The sequence below is a fragment of the Micromys minutus genome (genome assembly GCF_963924665.1).
Source record: "Micromys minutus genome assembly, chromosome: 23".
NCBI lineage: Eukaryota > Metazoa > Chordata > Mammalia > Rodentia > Muridae > Micromys > Micromys minutus.
The window spans coordinates 13,148,963-13,174,895 of record NC_137958.1 but is presented as its reverse complement, the minus strand read 5'-3'; the positions used below and the strand labels follow the sequence as shown (position 1 = coordinate 13,174,895).

Genomic DNA, 25,933 nt, shown 5'->3' with positions numbered 1-25,933 from the left:
GAAATCATGATGCTTTGTACTAAACAAACAGTAGGCTCGGTTACAATCAGCAAGTAACGTGTCACCATCATACAATGACATGTCAAGTCTGTGTATAAATGTGCATTTACACGCAGAGGTTTGCTCTCTTAAAGGGACCCACCTTACTTCAGACATTCATGAGAGTGCAGAAACTAATGCCAAATTGGTCTTTGAAGGAATCCAAATTCCTAAAAGCAGAAATAATTCGGTCCATATTCCTTCTACAATTAAAGACATAAGTTTAATCACTGGAGCACCAACCACTTTAAACAAAGAATTCTCAAGAAGGAAATAAAATACGGATGACTTGTTTGGAAAATAGAAATAGCACTTAACAAGTCTGATATGCTTTTCCCAAACTCTTATTTAGAAATGATTATCTGGGTTTGCTGGTGGTATTTTTAAGAGAAAAGTTTAAAAAGATACTTGCATCTCATAATCCAACCCAAAAAGGACTATTTAGTTAATAAAATTTGAAAACAGACAAGTTGCTAGTAATTATGATAACTAAAAGCTCATCGATAAATAAACTTTTTTCTGACCAAAATAAAATTTTAACTAAGAGATATTTGAACTTTGAAAAATGTAGCTCTCCTCCAGCTGAGCAAGATGCCCAAAGGAAAGAAGGCCTAGGGGAAGAAGGTGGCCCCGGCCCCCACTGTCTTCAAAAAGCAGGAGGCCAAAAAGGTGGTCAATCCTTTGAGAAAAGGCCCGAGAACTTCAGCATTGGGCAGGACATCAGCCCAAAAGGGATCTAACACGCTTCGTCAAATGGCCACGCCATATCAGGCTGCAGCGGTAAAGCGCCATATATGAGCAGTTCATAGTACCTCCTTCCATTAACCAGTTCACGCAGGCCCTGGACAGACAAACAGCTACTCAGCTGCTTAAGCTTACCCATGAGTACAGGCCAGAGACAAAGCAAGAGCAGAAGCAAAGGCTACTGCCCCGTGCTGAGAAGAAAGCTGCTGGCAAAGGGGACGTCCCAACTAAAAGTCCACCTGTCCTCTGAGCAGGAGTCAATAGTCACCACCTTGTTGGAGAACAAGAAGGTTCGGCTGGTGGTGATTCCCCATGATGTAGACCCCATTGAGCTGGTGGTTTTCCTGCCTGCCCTGTGTCGAAGGAAGGGGGTGCCCTACTGCATCATCAAGGGAAAGGCCAGGCTGGGGCGCCTGGTCCACAGGAAGACATGCACCACTGTTGCCTTCACACAGGTTAACTCAGAAGACAAGGGTGCTCTGGCTAAGCTGGTGGAAGCTATTAGGACCAATTATAATGACAGGTACGACGAGATCTGCCACCACTAGGGAGGCAACATTCTGGATCCTAAGTCTGTGGCTCGCATTGCCAAGCTGGAAAAGGCAAAGGCTAAAGAACTCGCCACTAAACTGGGTTAAATGTACACTAAGTTTCCTGTACATAAATATATTTACACAATTTTTTTAAAATGTACAAGTACTCTGTTCCTAAGAGGATGACTGCACATAAATGATTATTTTGACATTATCAATATAGTGATTAATATCTAACTAGTTCTCTAAAACTGTGTATAAATATATTTACCGTCAATTTTTATATCTTACTATCTTACTGATACAAAGATTAGGTAACATACGGTTTAAGAGTGCTGATACACTCACTATTGGTTCCCTGTGGCCAAGTGGTTCTCACAATACTTTCGCTGACTTTGGCAGATTCTTACAGGGGTAACCCAGCACTGATCATTGCAGTGAGGTGTGTGTATAGGTCCCGGGTTACATTATACTCACTGTTGACAAACATTGCCTTACAGAGTTAGGCTGAGCCACATGGCCAGACTCACCCTGCTTCCAGCAGCACAAGCACTTGCTTGCCTTGCTGAATCAGGGCAGTTTAAGGAATTGAAATAAAAAATATTGATTCATTTTTTTTGTGCTATTTACAATGTGCCGGCTACAAGCATCGAAAACTTCCAAATTTATTCTGCTTTACAAATTACCCTTCCAGTAGATTTACGTTAAGGTGATACGTGATTGGACAGGAGAAAGATAGGAGCAGGAGGTGAGATAGGGGCGGAAGGAGAAAAGCAAGAAAGCAAGATGGAGCTGGAGAATGCAGGCCTAGATCCAGGTGGACTTAGTAGGCCATAGGTAGATATAAAGATCTTAAGGGTTTTTGAAGATCATTTTATCTCATATAGAAGGGCAGTTTGTGTCTTTGTCCATTGGAAGTAATCTTATTGTATAGAGGGTTTGTGGATTGAGAATTGAATATATAAACCTGCAGGAAAAGTTACTGGGCTTTGGAGTAACGTTTGTGTGGGGCGGTGGTGGAAAGAAACACAACAGGGTGGTTCATCAGAGACAGCACCAGAAGGGCTGGCAGAGTGAACCGCCTGGGAAAGGAATCCCCAGGAGAGGGCAGCTTGTGGACCTAGTGACAGAGTCCCTGGGTTCAGCTCCATACTAAAGCGGCGCCCAGGGAGTGAGACCATGGGGGCCGATAAAGAGATAAGCCATCCGTTTTTAGTATTTACTGCAACACCTTCCCATCAGCTTGAGTCAAACAATTGTGAAAACAATAATTCAAGTCTTGTCATGATAGCCAATTTTTCATGATGTGGAACACTCGCTATCAAAGCTACCAGGGACGGGTTGCTGACAGAAAAGGGTGGGCAGGGGACATGCAAACCTCAGAGATGTGGACAAATTTATATGTAAAAGAGATACTAGCAATGAATGTTCTAAGTTCTAAAATCTTTACATATATAAGGAAGAAGCACAAAGAACTACAGTCAATAAATGATGTTGGATGATCAGCTGTTACAGATGGAGCATGTAAAACCTTGGCAGGTGGACCACACAAAAGCAAGCTTTGGACCACATGGGTCACAGTTTATTGATCTCCACTTTGGATCATTGCTTCTTTTATCACTCAAATTCTAAATGGATTATACGCTAAGTTTTAAAAGTACAGAAATAAAAAGCAAAAGATTTTTAAGGGCCTGGCTGGGCGAAGGGTCTCCAGGTTTTAAAGTATCTGGAGGAATTTCAAAAGGAAGGTCTTGACAAATTGACTAAAACGGGGAACGACATGCCATTTTTCTAAAGTCTGCCCATTTATGGAAGATTATTAGAGTCAGACATAAAGAAATTGCCACCCGCAATTTTCTTTTCTGTTTAAGCTTTTCCAAATGTCGTATTGTTAGTTTTCCACAGAACTCAAAAAGTTATAGTCTCAAAAAAAGTTCTGATTCTTACAATGGCTTGAGAAAAATTTCCCCAAAGTCAAATTTGAACATCTCCCTGGGGTTGGAGACAATGCCTGGTGAGTCTCTCCACAGTACATACTGAATCAGATATATTTGTGTAAAGTTGAAGATTCTGACAGATTTTGTGCTTTCCTGAGCCCTTCTCCAGAGAACTTAGGAATAGTGGCTACTACACTCTGGGTACATCAAAGTCAGCAGATAGTCAAAACTCAGCAGTGAAAGCTCCCTGAGGTAGAGCCACCTCAGTGGGACACATAGACACCTAGAACATGGACGGTCAGCAGTGTTCCCAGGTCAGGGAAAGAGCATGTTGGAGTTCTGTTAGAGAAAGGTCCCAGACACTGGAAAGGAAGTTGGCAGCCAGGCTCAGATGTCCAGGAAGAGGAGCAGAAAGATAGAGGAAAGTCTACCTCAAGCTACTGGGTATAGTACATGAGTGACAAAGCCACTGGCTGAGAGAGACCAGTGACCAACTGTACCTGCCAGGGAAGGAGAGAGCACAGACACCAGCTCGGGGTCGGAGAGCTGTTGAGCGCTGATGATGAGGTGTTCTCTTTGATGTCAACTAGAACAAGCCAGAGCCTAGAGAAACACAATATTCTCAACGGCATCCAAAGAATACACCAGCATCCACCAGCAAGCAGAGGAACATGGGTTCCAGGCCAGCCTGGAGTACCTATGAGACCAGATTTCAATCAGACAAACAGCCACAAGCATTACCTGGGCAGGAGTCGCATAGTCCTGTTGGTGATGGTTGTGTTGGCTAGATTGAGATACAGGACCCCAGGGCAGCCCTCGGAAATGTGCCTCATGGATTCATCCTGCATAACAGAAGAAGAATCAGACCAAACTCTCACAGGCATCATAATGGCTCCATTATCTCTCATCTCTCTTCCTGTCCCTGGAAAACACTGGCCCTTCATATTCCTTGTTACCCTCCTTTTTCTTTAGAAATAAAATTTCAATACCTCATGATGACATTCCATTAAAGTCCTGGTATGTGACACAAATATCACAGTGTGACTTTTGATTGTCCAGATATAGAAATGTGGTCACAAATTGGCCTGTCTTCAAGTTGTTTTAAAGACTGGAATGGTAAATGCTCTCAGCAGCTGGACTTCATTAAAAGAGAGGTCACCTTTAGTCCGAGCATGTCATCTGTCTGTGTGACTAAATTTCTATGGTTCTGATAGTGATAAAAATTTAAAAGCTGGACAAATTTTCGCTGAATTTATGATAGCACTGAGATGGTCTCAGTATCTATATTTGAAAAGAAAAGTGTAGACAATACACAAGTGTACAGAGTGCATAAGATCCAGGGTTGGGATTGGGGTTAGGGAGGGAAGAACCTCAGTGTGAGCGAAGGCATGAGACTTGAGAGTCATTGATGTCAAGCAATGGTCCTGAACTAAAGTTTAAAAGACCAGGTGAGGGTCAAGACTTGACTTCAGTGGGCTGCTTTGCATACAAAAAAAAAAAAATACATTTACTGTTCTGCATAATGTTGCATGCCTAAAATCCCAACCCTGGGAAGGCTGAGGCTGGAGGATCACCTTGAACTAACTGCCAACCTGGACTACATGATGAGTTTCAGTCTAGCGTGATCCACAGGGTGAGACCCTGTCAAAAGAGAGGAGGGGAGAAGGGGGAGGAAACATACGAGAGGGGAAACAGTGGTGACCACAGTTTTTCATTACCCACTGTTGGCTGATAATCTCCCTGGGACACCACAAGCTATCAGGGAGCTCTGAGTCATTAAGCTTTGCCCGCCACAGGTATCTGTCTGGAGGAGGTGAATCTTCACTAGTCTGGAGATGTGCTTTGGAGAATTCAGATGAGCAGAACAGCTGAGATGCCACTAGGGATGGCAAAACTTCATTTTCAGGAGCACCAAGCTTGATGGCCCATTCACTCCTCATATTCCCTAGGAAATGTGAGTATTTCCCATAACAAAATCCTGGGGAGTGGTGGTCAGTGGTTGGTCACTCAATGGGTGATTTCCTAGGCAGCAGACCCTGTCTTAAAACAAGGCACAGGGGCTCTGCACAGGGAGTTTTTTCCTGACCAGGCCTTGAGTAGACAAGAAGAGCTGTTGAGAAACTCTGTGCTCTTGGCACTGAGCTCAAGCTGATGGTAATTTTCTAGTCATTCAGTCACCAAGTGTGGGATTCAGATATAAGTATCTGCAAATACTGCAAATACAGCCCAAGTTTCCTTCAAAAATCCAAGGCAACCGACACTGTATGTAGTGCCATACTTCAACAGGCGCGAAACTTGTCTTTGAAAATATTAGGTGTGTCATTGTCTTTGAAGATATTAGGTGGGTCAATCAATCTGGGCTCTCAGACTGTGCACCTGTTAAGACTTGGGTGAAGAATGCAATGGGGTGGGACAAGGCAGGTGAGAGCTGGGTTAGCCAGCTTTGGAGAGGCCTCAGAAGAGACAGGACCAAGAAGAGGAGGGTTGTGCTTCGTGTGACTCCCTTGAGCCCAGTCAGCCATCTGCCTTTGTGGAGTCGCTTGGTCACCCAAACAAGCCCAGATCACTCCCATTCTGTCCTTCAGAGGATGTGACTCATCCTCGAAATGTTTGAACATATAACACAAAACCGTTAGAGCAGCACACACTGCTGAGTGGCTCGTGAATCCTTAACCCATCGGACTCAGTTTCTTTGGTGTGATTTATCTCACACAGCGAGATCAGACACATCCAAGCTCTTTGAATGGATGTCACCCACATCTTCAAATGGAAGCCTGTATCCCAGCCTGTGTCTCAAAGGAGAAAACAACAATAAGATGAAGCTGGATGAAATTACTAGCCCTTTATAGATCCCAAACTGGGAAGAGACTTTGATGCCCATAAACTCGGTGCAGATGGCTTTGTGCTGACTCTCCTGCTAGAAGGCCAAATTCGAAGAATGTGATTTTTGTACTCATATGCAGAACTAATGCTCCCTGAGGCAAGAACTGAAAAGCAACTCACATTAAAATTCCTCCGAACACCTAATGGGATAGCTGGAACATAGCAGGTGCTAAAAATACCATGAGCATAAAGTAGCAGCGTGTTCATGTTGAGGCGCAAGCCTCTGAGCCGAGACCTACCTGAGGAAACAGAGAGCTGTGGCCTGATAAGTGAAGACCAGACAACTAATTTGAAGGCTTCATCTTTATATTAGGAGAAAATTAGGAGTTAACGTGGTAGAAGGATCTTTAGACATCTATGTTTTCTATTTTATTTACTCATAAAACGTCTTCCATCTTTCTGAGAAAATAACTGTTCAGCTCTAAAAATGAAAGGATAAGCTTCATGGGGGAAAAAAAACATAAAGAGTGGATTTTCAAAGTATCCCTGGTTCTAAACTTGGAGCAATAAAATTGAACGTAACAGAAAGCGTAACTGCTAGGGAACAGTGCCAACTCGCGAGTGACAAAAATTAAGTCTGTCAGGGAAAAATGGAATTACAAGACTGAGAAACTGAGAGAAAATGAGAGGTGATCTAATGGGTGTGATTTCCCTGAAGGGTGTAGAAAATGTTGTAAAATTATTCATGGCTACAGTGGCGTAATTCTAGGCATATATCACAAATTATTGAAGTCTTCTCTCTGAGTAAATGGTAATGTCAATTTCTACAGTGGGACTTTTTCAAGAGTCACTTCTTCAAAAATGTGTGGAGAACTTCAGTGGGGATGAAGAGTGTTTGAAAGGAGGAACAAAGGTGGCCAGGCTGGGGTTGAGGGATGAGAGGGATGAGCATCATTCAGACAGAGGGCAAAACGGGCTCCAGGACTCGGTGAAACGGCATTGTGGGGCCCTGAGGAGATTTAATGTTGAAACCAGCAGGCATCTGAGAAGGGACTCCCGAGAACATGAGGCATGTCGCTGTGTGAGATGCTGGAAGGGACCTCTGAGGGACGAGTGTGAGTGTCTTGTCACCGGTGCCACATTATACACCAGGCTTCCCTTCTGCTTCAGAGACTTGTCCCACTAGCTGGGCAGACTGAGTCCCCACTGGCTTCTAAAAACGTTTGCATTTCCCAGTCCCCATTTCTTCTAACCCCCTCAGCCATTTTTTTTTCTGGGAACGTTAGTTTATAGCTCATGCTTGCTTTCCTGTATCTTGTCCCTTTCATAGCTCACTGCAGCTAGTCCTCTGTCCCAACATCCCACTGGGATGGTTTCGGCAGAATTAGTGACCCTAATTCTCAAGTCCAATTGCCCATGTTCAGCGCTTTTCTTACCTGCCCATTTGGGTCACTTTCCAAACGTCTCCCGTCCCATGCACTTACATTAACTATTTGAACCCAACCCCTTCTCTAAGCCCTGCTTGAGAGTGATGGTTGAAGGCAAGGACAAGGAACAAAGCCGGGCATGGTGGTGCTCGCTCATAACCCAGCACCTGGGAGGCAGAGCCAGGGAGCTCAAGACCAGCCTGGCCTACACAGTGAGACCCTATATCGGGAAGGGGGAGACAGGAGACAGAGACAGACAGAGAGAGGGAAAGAGGGGGGGAGACAGAGACAGAGACAGACAGAGAGAGGGAAAGAGGGGGGATAGACAGGAGACAGAGACAGACAGAGAGAGGGAAAGGGGGGAGACAGAGACAGAGACAGAGAGACAGAGAGAATGGGAGAGAGCAAGAGAGAGTGAGAGAGACAGAGACAGAGAGAGAGACAGAGAGTGAGAGAGAATAAAAGAGAGAGAGAGAAGGAGAGAGAAGGAGAGAGAGAGAAAGCTGTATGAGCAACAAGAAACTGAATGTTTGTGTAGAGTGGAGCAAGATGAGGTTACAAAGGGAGGAAGACATCAAAGAGTCTCCAAGGCACACCACTGTTAAGGTAGTAGGATTATGTGTGTGGATTATGAAGGTGAGTTAGACCTGCCTGTAGAAAGGTTATTGTGTGCTCACAGTATGGAAGATGGATTTGGTGGAGAGAGAAAGACAAGGGGCTAGAGCCAGGAAGGAGGGAAGATACATGTTTGTTTCCATCTTCTTTGGCATGGTTACTAACAGCCACGAAACACACTAGAAAAAGTCCAACATCCTTGAGGGGACCCAGCATGTTCTGTCTCATATAAATATACATGAGACATAAACACAGTTCATTTTTATGTAACCATTAAAGAGTTTCCATTTGCCAGAGGCCCCACCACTGAGCACATATCCACAAGATTAAAGATAGTATTGTGCAGATGGGGACAGATGTTGTTGCCAATGTTTAGTACAGTTTGCTTTTTCCATATCCAGCCCCAAATGCACACAAAGTATGTAGTCTACCCACTGGCTCCCCAGGGTGAGGGGTCTGGACCTATGTAAACAAAGATAGAATAAACTCTCATACTCACTGTGAAAGACTGGCAGTCAGAGACGTTCAACTCTTGCAAGTTTTTACAGTGGCCTAAATCAAACAAGGAAGGCATCACTAAACAACACACTGCAAACATTTAGTTTTTCCACACTACAGTCACTGCAACATTTTCATTAAAAAGTAAAGAGAGACATTGGCAAGAAATGTGTTCTAAGTATGTGGGTTTCTCTGCTCAGGCAAATGATGTCTTTGGCATAAAAATCCATACACACACATGTTTGTTATTGTTTGCAGAGTACAGGAAGAAGATGGGGGAAAAAAGCTTTTCAATTTTAAAAAGTACTACATCCTTGGGGGTTTTAGCTTGAAGGTTCTAGAAGAAAAATAATTTGTTTTGGTTGGTTGGTTGGTTGGTTAGTTTTGGATTTTGGCTTTTTTAGTACATACATTTTACATTCTTGTGCATGTGTGCTTATGGATGTGGTTGTGTGTATACATGCATGTGAATGACAAAGGTTGATAGCCAGTGTTTCTTCATGTTCTTGTTCAGGCCTCTCACTGAACTTGGAGATTGCTGACTCAGTAAGGCTAGGCATCCAGGGTTCCTCCTGCCTCTACCTCCCCTGAACTGGAATTACAAACACCTACTACCATATCCAGCTTTTATGAGGGTGTTGGGGACCAAGCTCAGGTCCTTAGGCTTGTGTGGTAAGCACCCTACTGAGTTTCTGACCAAGCCATCTTCCAAGACCAACCGTTAAATTTTAGCTTTGAAAGGTTTTATTACAACTATTTTTGCACATAAGTAGGGATTGAGAGGACAACACTGTGAGTGCCTACATCCCTGCATTCTACATTATAATCTGTATTTTATACTAGTTTTATTGCATGCCCATTTGCTCATCTCTAAATTGGTCCTACATTCTTCATTAGTTTTTGATGCATTTCAAAGCATGTTGCAGAAATGCACCATGCTCCCTCTGATAGCTCACATGCATAAAAAAAGTCAAATAAACTATTGGTGATGACTTTTTAATTTCTTTTTAATATTTTTATTTGTTTGGGTTTTTGTGTTTGTTTGTTGATTTGTTTTTGAGACAACGTGTCTCTGTGTAGCCCTGGCTGTCCTGGAACTCATTCTGTAAACCAGGATAACCTTGAACTCAGAAACCCACCTGTCTCTGCCTCCCACGTGCTGGGAATTTTCAAGGCCCTGTGCCACCACCACCCAGCTGCTAATGACATTTTAAGTTAGATTGACATACAAATTGCAATAAACTATTAAAATAAAGTAGAGATTGAGAAAGGCCATATGCCTTAATAGCTCTTGGAATACAGACCATCGCATGCCTCAAGGAAGATAAGACACGCAGACAGACAACTAGACAGCCGCTTAGGCTTTGGGGACAGACACGTAAATGCTGACTGTGAGGAACACCTGAAACCAAGCAGTGGGAAGACACTCTGGGTGGGCGGGGCCTCAGCTAGGGAAAAAGCTGCAGGAGGTGACCCTGGAACTCAAACTAGAAGAAATCACATCTCAATGAAGTATGTCTGCCACTAATAACCAGGCAGCCCAACGCTAATACCAGACACATTGTCCGTTATTAAACTCTTTTGGATATTTCCTCCTTTGACAGGAGTGGCCTCTGTCCTGAGGGATATAGGCAGATAAGAAGTACTTCTGGGCTGTTTTTACAAAAGGAAAAACAGTTCTCAAGACGTGCAGATCTGGGCCGGGACGGGGTTCAGGTTCCACTTGACTGCTTGCCTAGCGTCTTCAATGCGTGAGTCCCAGGATCGCATTAAGCAAGCTAGGTGGCACAGGCCTGCGGCCCGGCAGTCTGCAGGTGGGTGGGGCAGAAGCTCGGGATCATCATTGGCTACATAGAGACCCTGCCTCAAAAGGAAGAACAATGCAGATCTTAGGAATCATCAGCAGAGATAATTGGATATTTAATTGTCCCCAGATAATATTAGTTTATGTGTGGGGATAGAATAGCTACTTGGGAGTAATAGATATATTTTAAAGAAAAAAAAATATTTGTCATGGAAACACAGTAGCAGTAAAATGGGCAAAATTCCTTGCCCGGGTTCTGGGGAATAATTCCATTTCCAGTTAAGGAAACTGGACAGAGCATAAAAGAAGGAAAGCACTTGTTTAGATGGAAGCTAATGAACACTGTGGAGAACCGTAAAACAAGAAAGGCAGGTGGAAGCACTTGGCATGGAGGTCACAGAGAAGCCCTCGCTGTCTTGATGACATTTGGGGTCGGGTCTATAAGGGGGTGGCTGGCATAGTGCCGTGTATTCTAAGCATTTCTGGGTCCACGTTCACATGAGCGACCGAATGAAAGGAGGGCGTGGCCGCTCCTAGGTAGGGTTCAGAAGGGTTTCATTGTAGAAACCAGAGAGAACATGGCCAGCAGAATAGACCATGAGAGGATGGCGGTGGTGAGGGGGGCAGAAGTGACGTAGAGGCAAGACAGGACCAGGAGCTGAGGACCAAGAGAAAAGCCGAGAGGAACGAGAGAACCAAGACAGTACATGGGCAAAATGGCCGAGGTTATCTATAAAGGAGAAGCGGTGAGAGGAGCAAAGCTCGGGGGCTGGAGGGATCTAGGGTAGGATCCTGAGAGGAAACCTGCTGAGAGCAAGTGCTTACAATGCTGAGAAAGCCCAGCGGCCAGCATCTGCTTTGATATGTTAATAATATGGTAGTTGACAACCTATTATTAATACCTTAATAATCTCAGTTAGTCTTTTGCCCAAGGTTTCTTTGGGACCTAACAGTGGCGACTAGGAGAAACACCTAAGCCCAGGAAGGTCACACCTCCATGGTGCGTGTCTCAGGGCCCGCAGGAGAACATCTTTAAATTCTTAAATCCATGGGATGAGGAACACGTTGGAGGGTTTACCAGGCTGAGTCCTAACAGTTGGGAACTTCCCCTAGGAGAGACCATAACTCCATTTTACAGATAATGAAGATGAGGTTGGGTACCATCTAGCAGGACAGAGAGTCTTGACTCAGACTTAAGGCCCAAAACAAACACATATACACTAACTAAGCCAGGCAAGTAAAAGGTAAAGAACCGCCTACAGCACTTTCTTGCCCACTTAAACCAGCAGGCTCAGAAAAAAATAAAATAAATCTGTTGCTGTCATAGGCTGTTCAAGATGGCCCTTCACTCTTTGCTGTCTTTCTCCTGCCCCACCTAGGAGCTCTGTACACCCCGACTGGGCCTTACTCCCCCCGACCTGCGTTTGCTGAGGCTACCCGAACTTGGATTTCAGAGGAAGACTTTCTTCTTCCATCTGCCCGGGGCCAGCTGGACGTCAGAATGCGCGTAGTGGCCATCTTGCTTCTGTTCTGCCTCTGCAGGGCTGCCGAGCCTCGCAAGTCCAGCCCTGGGGCTTTGAGAAGCCAAGGCAATCCCGGCCGCAGCCGCAGCCGGGCAAGTGGAGGCAGGAGAGGCTCCGGCCCGGTCAAACGCTACGCACCCGGCCTTCCTTGTGATGTGTACACGTATCTCCACGAGAAATACCTAGACTGCCAAGAAAGGAAACTGGTCTACGTGTTGCCGGACTGGTCTCAAGACTTGCTGCACATGCTGCTGGCGAGAAACAAAATCCGCGTGTTGAAGAACAACATGTTTTCTAAGTTTACGAGGCTGAAGAGCCTGGACCTGCAGCAGAACGAGATCTCCAAAATTGAGAGCGAGGCGTTCTTTGGTTTAAATAGGCTCACCACGCTCTTGCTGCAGCACAACCAGCTCAAGGTGCTGACGGAGGAGGTGTTCATTTACACGCCTCTCCTGAGCTACCTGCGTTTGTACGACAACCCCTGGCACTGCGCGTGCGAGCTGGAGACGCTCATCTCGTTGCTGCAGGTTCCTCGGAACCGGAACTTGGGGAACTACGCCAAGTGCGGAAGCCCGCCAGCACTGAGAAATAAAAAGTTGCTGCAGCTAAAGCCCCAAGAGCTGTGTGACGAAGAGGAGAAGGAGCAACTGGACCCCAAACCCCAAGTTTCGGGGATACCCGCAATCATCAGGCCGGAAGCAGACTCCACTCTGTGCCACAATTACGTGTTTCCCATACAAACGCTGGACTGCAAGAGGAAAGGTGGGCGCGTTTCTTCCTTTTGTGTGTGTGTGTGTGTGTGTGTGTTTCTGTAGGCTGTTAGGAAAGGTGTCTCCCTCCATTCCATGGTGCCTGGAGATGTCGGGCAGGAAGCTGTCTCAAAAAGCAGTGGAGTGTACAGAGTTTCAAGGCAGTTGGTAACTAGAGAGCAGCAGTAAGAAGACATGCCTAGCTAAGTTGGTAAAGTTAGCCAGGCAGCCAGCAAGTGCCAAACCCTCCGTTCCATTCCCAGACAATATCCGAGCAGGATGGACACACATCTGTAACTCCAGCACTTGAGAAATAGGGACAAGAGGATCTGACCTTCAGTATCATCCTTGACTACACAGTGAGTAGAAGGATAGCCTGGGCTACACGTACACTGCTACAGAACACACTCCTAAAAAAAAATGTCCATGTCCACCCCCAACAAAACAAAGCTTAAGCAAACAAAAACAAGTTCAAAGCCATCCTCCGTTACCTGGGAGAGGCCAGCCTGGGTTTTATGGCGCCCTGTTTCAAAATCAGGGTCTGCACAGGAGAGATGGGTTAAGAATGTGTACTGCTTTTCAGAGGGCCAACATTCAATTGTCAGCACTCATTTCAGATGGTTCACAGCCACCTACAACTCTGACTCTAGGAGAATCCAGTGCCCCTGGCTTCCATGGGGGCCCACCCACGTGTGTCATGAGACAGAGGCCCAGCAGCCTGCTGATGACGTATAGTCCACCCACCCAGGCCTATGGTTTTCATGAGCTGGTGGAACCCCACATCTTAGATCTTCCCAAGTTATCCCGAGTGAGTGAAAATTAAGTCGTTTAAAAGTATTCCACCTGAGATTTATGAGGCTGGGGGACTCTTTTTTAGACTCTGCCCTGGTGTCTGTCGATCAATGGTAGGCTTTCCAGCCCACTTGCTCCAGTGCAGTGCTGTAAGAGATCTGTACTTTAGATAAAGAGGTGAACTAAGAATGGGAGATTTTAGAAATGCTAACAATGTGTTAGCAAAGAACTGACAATGTCTTTAAAATGACAAGCCATATGACAATGTTGGTGTGCTTCATTTGGGACATGCTTTAAATGTTTATTTGTAGTATTAACTTGCACCCAGATGTCACTGGGGTAGAGTCAGTTTGAGCATGCCACCGTGGTTTTCCATCCATCTTAGGGGGTGTTGTTTGTGTGTTTTGTTTGTATTTGTTTATTTGAGGGCAAAAGATCAGGATTGCTGAAGTGAGCCTAGCCGATCCTCTCAAGAGGGCTAGGAGCAGGAATTTGTTAATGTTAGAGATTAGATGACCGGATCAAAGCTTGCCACTTCCTCCTTGACTCTGAAGTGGTGTGTGGTCAGATCAGTCTGAGACAGGTAGCAGGGAGAGGTGTGCCCACAGGAGTCATGGTGGAGCAGTGGTAACCAGGACTGGCCAGGCTGGGCTCCTCACACATTGAAAAGTGCCAGGTGCCCATCCATGCCCATATGCTGTCAACTTTCAGGCAGTCCTATTCCCGTTTACACATGGTGGGGGGAGAAGGAGAAGCAGCAGCTTAGGAGATCCGTCAGTCAAACAAGGTCTCCTAGTTAAACCAAAGAATGAAGATGGAAGCCTTGATTACCCAAGCCAGCACTTGCAATATTCCAGAATTAGTCTGAGCGTATGCAGACAAGCTACTACTACACAAGAAGGCATTGGAGAATTCTAGAAAGCAGTGAAGAATTCTAGAAGATTCAACAGGTACAGTTTTGCCACAGCAAGGTTGGGTGGAGTGTCCTTGATATCTTTATAATGAGCATTTAGGATTTATGGCTGCAAAGGATGTTTTCTAAGCTTTCATTTGGATTGCTTAGACTACAGATTGGACCTCAGGCTAGAATACTTCCTGTTACTGAGGTTCTGTCCTTGAGTTTAGCTGAATCTGCACTTGCTGCACAGGGTGTACAAAGAGTAAGTATGTAGGATTGATCTCACCAGTTATCTGAGAAGAAAACTATCTAAATAAAAAGATGCTTGGGACTTCTTAGTAAGAGTTAAGTTGGGTATGGTGGTTCACACCCAGCATTCTATAGGCAGAGGCAGGGGGATATCTGTGAGTTTGAGGCCATCCTGGATTACGTAGTGAATTCCAGAATGACCAGGGCTATGTAGAGAGACCATGGAAAGAATCTCTCAACATTTTTGATTTCTCCAAAATCAGGGGAGTGGGGGTGAGTGAGAGATAAAGACAGAGTGTTCCCTTTTCACTTGCTTCTTTAGTCTTGGGCCACCAGCTCCCCCACCAATGAGCACAGTTCTTACTTTGTCTCTTTTCCTATAAAACATTTCTCTTTTCCTCTTGGCAAACATCAGCTATAAAACATATTTTATTGCTTTCCCTTTGCAGCTTATTGTTGCCTAAATATAATCTTCTAAAAATACCCCTCAAATTAATCCTCTGTGCTGTGAAACTGCAGGCAACCCATATGAGAAAGAAAGGCCATGATCCGGCAGTTTAGCATACATAACACTGAGTCGCGTTTTAAAGCACAACTTGAGTCCCTGCAATTGCTAGTGACTATGTCAAATTCACTCTTTAGATGCTTAGTTGATACACAGTAGTGATGCTGTGTGTTTATGAGATGCAGTGTGATCATCTAGTCAGTCAGTGAATATGATCTCTAGAGGAACGGATCTGCCCCTCACCTTAGGAAGGTATTGTTTGTGCTGGAAACAGTCAGCGTTCTTTTACTAGCTACTTGAGATGTATGGTTGTCGTCAAGCGTGTTTATGTTTCCTTGCTTATCTGAGCACATTCGAGCAAGTCTCCCTGCCCAAATTCATCCTTTATCTGTCCACTGCTCTCTCTCCATCCCCCAGACCAGACACAATCTCTAACAGCCTCTGATTCTGGGATATATACTGAAGGCTCGTTTCCTAATTAACTATAAATGTCTCACTGCAGTTTATATAAATCCATTAATACTATTCATTGCTTATTTCGTTTCATTATAAATCCTATAGTAAGTCACATTCCTGTAGGGAAAAAGTCTGCTTATTGTACTTTTTTTAGTGTCCTCGTTGGGCACTGGATGGTAATGCTTGAGCTGCCTTCCTTTGTCCCTTCAAAGCAGTAACTTAAGCAACTTTAAAACAAACACATTGCAGTTGAAAATCATGAGTAGAAATTCAAATATGACGACCCTGATCTATTCTAATTTCGTTTGTTCCATAAATGGTATCAGATCTCAAATAAAATAACAAATGGCCAGTAATGTTCATCTGTAGATACCTGGTGGAGTGCACCAGTGTTTCTGATGGATGCTTTATATTGTTACCCAAAATATGGAATCTCAAGAAACCTAAATCGTGCCATGGGGGGAAGGGGAGGGACTAACAGTGACATTAGTGAGTGACATCAGTGTCAACTGCTCCCAGCCCTGAACAGTGCTCTCAGAAGTGACAAAGCTGGCTGTAGAGAAGCTGTCCCTAGGAGGTCACACGAGCAGTAGTAATTCACAGTTCAAGTCATGGGCCACCATGCGATGCTATGTCTTCCTTCAAGACTGGGTATGACCACGATACCAGGAATTTACTCATGCCTTCTGTGAGCTTCCCAATATCAAATCCTCCCTCTGAGCTCTGCACAAGAATACCACGCAGGGAATGCAAGCAGGGAACCCGCAGTACGGATCCCTCCAATGAGGGAGTTCAGTCTTTCCCAACGGACTAGCAGTGACTCAGATGTGTGCAGGGAACTGGCTTGTGCCAGTTCAACCACATAGGCCTCAAAGATCACTATTTTTGCCTTAAACATCTGACAGCAAGAAAAAAAGAATAGCTTTATTCATGGAGCAGATGGCACTTGGCCAACAAAACTCAGCCTTTCAAAGGGAATGAGTGTGGGCTTGGTTAAAAGGCACATTTATGCCATATTGAGGTGACTGGATTTGCCAAGAACACATGAAAGTGTGAGTTCTGAAGCCAATTTTAGCTTCGCATTTACCAGAATAATTTACTGATTTTATTTTGAAAGCTAGGAAAAATTATATAGGTAAACTGGCTCCAGCTGCTTTGGAAGTCAATTTGCCCCTGATTTCAATAATAATTACGAAATTTTAATTTCTAATAAACAAGCTTATATGTGTCTCTTTGACTACTACCAAGTCTTCAAATTATGTCTGAGGCTGCTGACAACCAAAAGCCTACTAAATGGGAAAAAATGATGTGAGGAGAAATTTCTCAATTTCCTCTTCATAGTAAGGTTCGTTTGAGGAGGATCAGAGCTCCTAAGAGCTGACGGTAGGTACGGCATCTCCTGACATGAGACAGTAGACACAGCATCTTCTGAGCCAGACCCTGTCTCCCTCCCCTACCTACATTTTTGATTCATGGTAAATGTGAGCTCTGGATGCCACATGACATGTGGTATAGTAATGAAGACATTGACGAGTGTCACTTTGATGTGAGGGGATATGTACTTGTCTGTTCTCCATTGGGGGCACACAGCTTGCAACAACTTTGTAACTCATTCAAATTCAAAGCCAAAAAAAAAAAAAAACTGTTTTTTTTTTTTCTCCCCACTACAACCAATGAAGTTTTCTGCTTGTTTCTAGGTCATGCTAGGAAAACTCTTGGTTTGCATTTCCTGCTGCTTGTGGATGCTATTTCCACTTGAGAGTTTACTGACAACTCCAAAGCTGTCTTTTTCTAGCAACCACAGACCCATTACTTAATCTGAGCTTCGGGGTATTCTTTATAAACATCTTTCCTACCCATTGATTTGTGGCTAAGCCACTTTCAGCTTGTTTTACTGTGGTTTTTTTGTCATCTATCCTCAAGTCTGGTCCAGTAAGCAGGTTCCGGACAACAGGCTTTCTAGAACTAAGGAGGTGCTGGCTCTGGTGACGGGGATGCCCGGTACCCTGGCTTTGATTTACCGACTGTACCCGTGACATCTTCCTCCCCACAGACGTATATGTGATACATGGGGGTTCTAGGCAGGTAGACCAACATAGTCAGACAACACGGCAGTGGTGGCTTAGGTGCTAAGTTAGTGTGTTTAAACTGTAACCATCTCACTATGGGCAAATGGCCTAACTTCTCTGTGCCCCAATTTTCACATCTGTAAAATAAAGTTAATAAAGGGACTTATACAATTCTCCTCATTTAATTTTGTTTAAGAGTGCCTAGATCGGGAGCACATAGATAGTAAGGGCCCAGCAAGAAGGGGAAAGAAATTCAAGGATGTTTGGCTCAAGAGGACTAAGTCCTGTACTAAGGACTCTAGAAATGAACTCCAATGCCGTCCCAATAAAGACCAGGGTTGGAATATAGCTCAGTCCCGAAAGTGCTTGCCACGAAGGCAGGAAGTCCCAAGCTCAATCCTTAGTGGCCATGTAAAGAGCTGGGATTGGTTGCACAAGCCTAGAATCCCAGCTTTAGGGAAGCAGAAAAAGGCAGATCCCAGGGCCTCAGTGTCCAGCCAGCCTAACTCCATCCGCAAGCCCAGGTCCTAGTAAGAGACCCTGTCTCAAAGCAAAAACTGTGGACATTTCCTGAGGAAGAGCAGCTGAGGTTGACTTCCAGCCTTCACAGCCATGTGTATGTACATCCGGAAGATGCACATACGCAGGAACACGCATGCGCACACAGGTACCTAGGCCATGGAATCTGGGCCATTAAAAGAAAAAAAAAAAAACTAAGTCCAAGTTTCTACATTGTAAATACTCCTGGGGCTAAGAATTCACAAATCTCAAGTTGTTATTTTGAATATTTCATTGCTATTTTGTTAGATATAGTCACAGTTCAATCATTCTGTACCCAAACACAGCAGTGTGGATAAGTGAATGCCCCTTTCATAAATGTGTTTTACAGTTCCTGGCTCTAAGACTTTCTGCTTCCTCAGAAAGCCCTGGGGGCCACCCTAGTCTGCAGATGTCAGTCAGGCTGGCCGTGTTATTGTTGCTTCATGGGAACAAGTCTGTTTCCCACCACAGGCTACAGCTGCACTCATTAAAACTAACACACCTTGCTAAAGACTAAAGGGCAGGGCTCACGGTAAAATATAACGTAGGAGTGATTATGTTTCTTTGAAAGAGCGTGATTTAAAGATAGAAAAGAAACAGTAGAAGTAAAATCAAGGGGAGCCTTGGTTTCCTGTTACCTCTGAGGACATAACCCTGGCTCTTCCTGTCAAGCTGCTGTTTCTAGCTTGCTCCTTCTGAGAATCTTGTCACTGCGGGAACAGGGAGCTTTGGGGGTGGTAAACTCCACCTCAGGGGTTAAGTGGGTGAAAAGCTGTCAAGTCATGCATGAATTTTTAGCATTTAAGAAAAGCAAAAATAAGATAGGGTGACCTCTTTTTTTTTTTTTTTTTACCTTTATTGGTATAGAATGGTTGAACCGTGAATATATCTAACAAAAATAGTAATGAAATATTAATTTAAATAACAACTTGAGATTTATGATTTCTTAGCCCCAGGAATATTTACAATGTAGTGACCTGGACTTAGGTTTTTTTTTTTCCTTTCTTTCTTTCCTTTTACCCACAACAAACTCACGCGGATTTTTATTTCATTTCACATATGGTCAGCCAGGAACTGAAACTATTAAGTTGAAAATTCTAGAAATAAACCACGTGTAAGCAACTTATTAAAGCAAGCGTGTAACTGCTGTTTTCATGTGTGATGTTGTTGCTGATCCTTTACTGTGTCTACTTCACAAAGAAAACACTGCCACAGGCGTGTGTGCTGTCTGTGGTTGTAGGCGTCCACTGCGGGCCTTGCGATTTTTTTCTCCTGATCATAAGGCGGGGAAGGGGAAGGGGGTGCTGTTTGCCATGGTTTGCAAGATCAGGAAGGTCAAGAGTGTGGTATTTATGGGAGCCGCGTGCCTGGGACCATTTGTTGGCAGAGGAAGCCTAAAGTATAATATGACATCGTAACAGAACGGCAACTCCTCGGGATAAGGAACAAGGAGACAGCAGCTTCGTTCACTGATAGTCACCCCGTGCCCTACCCCAGACCGAAAGCAGGGAGAGAGCTTTACTCTTCCAGAAGGCAGTCCATACGTTATCAAGGAAAACCAACCTACAAACAGCGACTGGTAGCGGAGACTGCGGAGGGACGCTGCTCCTTGGTCCGCTTTCCACCGCCTGTAGTTTGCTTTTTCAGGCAGCGGGGACCACCTGGCCAGGAGTGGCACCACCCACAATTTGTTGTGCCCTTCCATGGCCAATCAAGAAATGCACCGCGGTCATGGATACAGAGCCATCTGCTGGAAGAAGTCCTCTCCTCAGGCGACTCTTGGTTGTAGAGCGGTGACAAAAACTAACCCGTAACTCTCTTTTTTACCTATTCCATAGCTTGTCTTATTCTGTAGGTCGTTGCCGGCCTGAAACTATGTGTCTTATGCGGGTCTCAAACTCGCAGCAACCTCTCTGCTTCGCATGCACTTCCAGGACCAGCCTTTCAAAGATTTCCTGATGGGCCTTTTGGATCACCGAGATCCACCCATCTCGGCTTCCCAAATGACTCAGCAGCCTTGGCTCATCCTGAAGGGTCCTTCTCTTCTTTAGCTCCCGCCTATGTGGCTAGGGGGCCTCTCTAGCCCCTCCCTCGGCCCCTCCCTCTAGGCATGACGCGAATGATCCAGGACTTACCAAGGTTTCTTTGTGTTTTCTTTGGCTCCAGCAATCCATCTCCCCCTCCCCCACACAACCCCACCCCCACCCCGGTGCTAAGCTGTCGGGTTTAATAAGAAATAGCAGCTGGAAAAATGTAACCTGAACACTGTTCCTTTTTCCAGAGCTGAAGAAAGTCCCAAACAACATCCCTCCAGACATCATTAAGCTTGACTTGTCCTACAACAAGATCAGCCAGCTCCGACCCAAGGAGTTCGAAGATGTTCACGAACTGAAGAAGTTAAACCTAAGCAGCAATGGCATTGAGTTTATAGATCCTGGTAAGTTACACTGCAGGGTTCCTCAGGTGGGCCGTGCCTGTGCTGTGGCTTTTCTTCCGTGGCAACAGCTATAGTAAACGCCGTTTAGTTAAAAAATAGTAAGTTCAAAGAGTATGCATTTTAATTAAGCATGATGCTGACAATAGGGCGTGTTTGACACTCAGAAGTGTATGCCAAAATATTGCTTTACAAAGAGTGTAATGCGATTCAGTCTTCGCCTGGTGTCCGGGGTCTTTGTTCCAGGAACTCTCTCAGACACCAACATCCCTTTTGTAAAATGACATGCGTTGCCCCTTTATACTTTAACTAATTGCTCTTACTGATAATATAATGAACATGCCACACAACTGTCATTACACTATACAGCATAAGAAACAATAACAAGAAAAGTCTAGTGAGTGCACTACAAATTCAGAACAGATGCCATTTTCCCCCAGCTACTTTTAATCTGTGCTTGGCTGAATCTGCAAAGACAGGATCCGGCAGATGCAGGACACTGGCTACATAATGCTAAACAGTATTCTCTCCGTCCGGCCAGACTACAGGCGTTTGTGGAGTAGCTATGTGTACGCGGCTGGCGGTGGAGGGCCTCGCACAGTGTAGACGAGTGATCCTGGACTTCTCTCCCGCCCTGGCTTCTCAGGGCTCGGGTCACAGGCTCACTGTCACATCTGTATAGTGATGGCTCCGTTGGTAAATTGGCCGCTGTGTTAGCACAAGGACCTAAATTCATATCCCCAGCATCTATATAAAAGCTGGGTGTAAGGGCGCACACGTACACTCTCAGCACTGAGGGGAGGGCGGAGCTCACTGGCCAACAACCCCAGCCAAATAAATTTGTCAGGCTCCGTGAGAAATCCTCTTTCAAAAATAAAATAGAGATCTGATGTTGGCCTTTGCCTCCAGGCACACACACACACACACACAAACATGTACATATATCATACATGTTTAATAATAATTCATAAAATAATAAACTAATAAAAATGTAATAAAAGACAGGAAGGAACTAGGCTACTGAGTCACTGCTAGCTTGTCTGCCACACAGGTCCCTAAAAGATCACTTATGAGTACAACACCTATTATAGTACAAAAATGCAGCATAAAGCTAAAAACATTCCGAGTACAGTTGTTTTTCCTATGTTGTAAAAAACAGAGCAATCACTTTTGTGCCCACGTGTACTTGTTCGTGTGTGTGTGTGTGTATGTGTGTGTGTGTGTGTGTCTATGTGTCTGTGTCTATGTGTCTGTGTGGGCGTACACATGGGAAGAGGCAGAGGTTGACAGTAAGTGTTTTTTGCAATCACTCCCCCTTTCTTCTTTGAAACAGAACTTCTTACTGAATCTTGAGCTCACCAATTGGCAAACCCCAGGGTTCAATTTCCAGCAACACACACACAGTGAATGCAGATGACATTTAGAGCTTTTGTTAAATAAACTAAAGTGCCAATTATTATTATACAGCCTCAGCTAAATGTGTCACAGCACTGAACAGCCATGTTGAAACAGTGACTCAGTCACAACAGACTATGAGATAGAAAGAACCCTTCTTCTCTCCCTCCCTCCCTTCCTTCCTTCCTCTCTCCCTTCCTCTCTCTCCCTCCCTCTCTCCCTCCCTCCCTCCCTCCCTTCCTTCCTTCCTCCTTCCCTTCCTCCCTCTCTCCCTTCCTCTCTCCTTCCCTCCCTCCCTTCCTTTCTTCCTCCCTCCCTTCCTCCCTCTCTCCCTTCCTCTCTCCCTCCTTCCCTTTCTCCCTCCCTTCCTCTCTCCCTCCCTTCCTCTCTCACTCCCTTCCTCCCATCTTCCCTTTATTTCATTCAGCACAAGGGAAGCATCTTCATTAACAAGTATGTGTTGAACTTGACTTTATTGGTAAGTCCTTCAGAACAAAAGAAAATGGATCTTAGAATTTAAATAAGACAAAATTAACTAAACCAGTTTAAAAGTAAAAGGCCTACTGTGTTTCAGGATACCCCGTGACTTCCTTAAGAATTTAGGCTGCCTAGTGAGCAAATGTGGGATACCAGACTGTAGAAACTTGGGTGACAGTCTAGTGAAATGCAGGGTATCAGTGGGGAAAGGGGAAAGCCACTCTATTAGGAGTTTTACTTCCTTCAGGAAATAAAGCTGGCTCTCCCAGGGATCCTAAACACATTTGCTCTGATAACTGTAGTTCTTTTGAACGTCGGACTATTTATTTACACATGCTTTCAATCTGGAGGGTTGTCTCAGGGAAAGTGAATTCGTGATGGCCTAATTTTAGAATTTTAGCCAATGAGCCACAAAATGCCAAAATTTCAGAACTATCATCACAAGGATCGACCAGTCTCCTAGCCCCAGTGCCGCAGCCTTCTCTCTGGCCCAGAATAGAAAGCAGTCTGTTTGGGGCTTCGTCCAAGAAGAGATATGAAAATAGTATTGGTGTTGCGCATGTTTCCAGATTCGAAATAAGGATGCTTTGCTCTAACAAGGTCACTCTGAGCTGGGTGAAGATGCTCAGGATAGAGACAAAACATTTGAAGCTGAAAATGACCTGTGAATTTTGGAATATGTGGCGGACCTTTGTGTGTGTGTGTGTGTGTGTGTGTGTGTGTGTGTGTGTGTGTTTGTCCTTGGAGCATTGCTTTATTGGCCATGAGTTATTTTGTTCTAATTTCTCAGCATCCAGCTAAATCAAATGCATATGCATGCAATGCTGACAACCACCACCGCTTACCAAACTCAACCAAACAGTTTAAAAAACATGGGTGGAAATTATTTGATTTGGAACTGTACAAAAATAGACTCACCACCAGAGCCACTAAACTGGAAAAGATTGTTTTAGGCATTTTTAGAAATCACCAATAAGATAACCTAGGAGGCTGCTATGGGTTTTATGCTTTCCTGGGCTGCATGTGTGTCTTACATTTGACACACTTATCTTACTTGTGTGACCTCTCTATACAACATCTTCCCAACTTAAAAAAAAAAATGTACGCCAGAAAAAGGCGCTTTTCTGAGACATTCAGGCATTCAGGGCACTGGGAAGAAATTACAATGTGTCAACACCCCTACAGGCATTCCCCATGTTCCAGAAAAGTGATTTTTAAAAACTAACTTAAAACTGACTTTTTCAAATAAAACGTCACACACTAGTCAGTCTAGACAAGGGAAAGCTCCGCTTGATAAAAGTCTACTTCACGTATTTTGCATTTCTTCATATATTTAGTAAGAAGGACACACAGAGAAACAGATCTCCTGACCCAGAAATCCTCTTCACAGAGCTAGTGGGGAAGAAAGCACTTTCCTCGTTGAATAAACATTATACCAAACTATGGCGCAAATCACAGGCAAAGGCTGACAGGTTACAAAGTCAGAAAGCCATGTGAGTGCTCCTTGTAAGGACTCGGGTGGATCCTACCAAGCATGCATGAGTTCTCATGATGGAGCAACAGCTCACCCTCAAGTAAGAAGGCTTCGTAGTGAATTTTTAATCACGTAATTGTACCTATTAATAGGTGACTGTCTGGTTTAGCTCCGGGCCTGTGTGCAAACACTGCCACTCCTTCATGACAGGAAGTGGTTTGCAACTAGAAGGAAGGCCCTAGCAAAGTTAGCTTCCTTCTCTCTCACCAGTACTGAGGAGCAGAGTACTAGGTATGACCCTTGGACTCTGTCCAGTCTGGGCAATACCCAGTCACACATGCACTGAAGAGAGGGTTGTGATAGAGAGAATGGAGCCTCTTACTGAAGTCTGTGCCACATGACAGACATGTGGTGGACAGCCATACAGTCCCCCTACCCACTGACTGATAAGCTTTCTCTGTTTCTAGCTGCTTTTTTAGGGCTCATACATCTAGAGGAGCTCGACTTGTCAAACAACAACCTGCAGAATTTTGACTATGGAGTGTTAGAGGATTTGTACTTTCTGAAGCTCCTGTGGCTCAGAGATAACCCCTGGAGGTGTGACTACAGCATCCACTACCTTTACTACTGGTTAAAGCACCATTACAACGTCCACTATAGTGGTCTGGAGTGCAAAACACCGGAAGAATACAAAGGGTGGTCTGTGGGGAAATACGTTCGGAGTTACTATGAAGAATGCCCCAAAGACAAGTTGCCAGCGTACCCTGAGACTTTTGACCAGGACCCAGAAGATGATGAATGGGAAAAAATACACAGAGATCACCCAGCAAAGAAGCATCGAGTAAGAATCACCATCGTGGGATAGATAACTGCGGAACCGGTCCAGCTAGCCCCAGCTGCACAGAGTTGTGGGAAGACCGTATGTTTACATTTGGATTCATTGGGATGCCTGTGTATACAGGGTTATCAAGCTACAAGGAGCTTCCACTGAGTAGTTTGTAACTATTATTGGGTTGTGGCCATTTCAATCATCTAAGGAAACCTGCTCACCTGTGTATCAGACTCCCATTACAGGAGTACACAGTGGACCGGGACAGCTGGTCTATGTCCACAACTCCAATACTGAAGCTGAGGCAGGAGGATCATGATGCCAGCCTGGGCTACAAAGTCAGAAACAGCCTCAAAATAACTGAACTATTCCACACGGGTGACTTGAGGGAGCTGGATCTTAATGGCGGCAGTAGAATTTTATAGTGGGTTGCATATGTTTTTAATGGCTTTTTGAAATAAATGTTTAAAAAAAAAACCCCAAGGTTTATCTTTACATGTCTTTACAAAGACCCTCTGAGGACCATAATGCTATCTATCTTCCAAAGATGAGGAATCCGCAGCTGGGGGGGGGGGGGGGACCAAGCCACTTGGACAAAGCCACATAGCTTCCAGGTAGCTCATGCAAGCAGCCCAGATGTAGAGTGATATAAACTCCTCTATTGTGCAGGGAAACACAGCACTTGTCCTTGACTACCTAGATCAGATCAAAACCAAGTTCCAAAAAGACTGTCAGATTTAAGGGACATTAAGCTTTGCCTCCAGGAACACCAACGGGAGTGACCAGCAAGGGATAAGCCTGAATCTGTATTGGTATCTATGGAAGACCAGGATAATGGAAGCCAGAGAAATTGCAGTTTGGGGTATCTGTGTGGGCAGTGAGGGTCTGAGCAGCTCACTGAGTTGACCGGTGGTTTGGACATAGGAAATGCAAATCCCACATTGCACACCAGCAGCCATGCACCTCCAGGGAGGAAAGAGTAAGGATGAGGACCCAACGTGTCCCATGTTACCACAGTGGCAAGCAGGGAACTGTCCCTAGATGGGAAGGATTAGAAGGAGGTAAGCAGATTGAGTACGGTTCAGGAAAAAAAAAAAGGGGTCCAAACTGTTCCGGGCTTCAA

At 44.7% G+C, this 25,933-nt stretch overlaps 2 protein-coding genes across 2 annotated transcripts in view; one reads left to right on the top strand and one right to left on the bottom strand.

Moving 5' to 3' along the window:
- The window catches only part of FBXL13 (F-box and leucine rich repeat protein 13), a gene marked incomplete at both ends in the record, with an annotated part of 170,544 nt that overhangs the window by 70,647 nt on the left and 73,964 nt on the right, over window positions 1-25,933 (bottom strand). Inside the window, 2 exons of the mRNA XM_080936361.1 lie at window positions 3,995-4,095; window positions 8,618-8,670. Coding sequence (XP_080792487.1) covers window positions 3,995-4,095; window positions 8,618-8,670 — 154 coding nt within the window. The remainder of the gene's footprint in view (window positions 1-3,994; window positions 4,096-8,617; window positions 8,671-25,933) is intronic.
- Window positions 11,904-25,231, top strand: LRRC17 (leucine rich repeat containing 17). The gene is made up of 3 exons (XM_080936575.1): window positions 11,904-12,705; window positions 20,483-20,638; window positions 24,449-25,231. The coding sequence occupies exons 1-3, from the start codon at window positions 11,922-11,924 to the stop codon at window positions 24,844-24,846; spliced, it is 1,338 nt and encodes a 445-aa protein (XP_080792701.1). The 5' UTR covers window positions 11,904-11,921; the 3' UTR covers window positions 24,847-25,231.

Excerpts from the sequence above, each read along its gene's own strand:
- LRRC17 (XM_080936575.1), top strand. The coding sequence starts at position 11,922 with ATGCGCGTAGTGGCCATCTTGCTTCTGTTCTGCCTCTGCAGGGCTGCC. Across the intron at positions 12,706-20,482 it reads GCTGGACTGCAAGAGGAAAG|AGCTGAAGAAAGTCCCAAAC; the intron begins GTGGGCGCGTTT and ends TCCTTTTTCCAG. Across the intron at positions 20,639-24,448 it reads CATTGAGTTTATAGATCCTG|CTGCTTTTTTAGGGCTCATA; the intron begins GTAAGTTACACT and ends CTCTGTTTCTAG.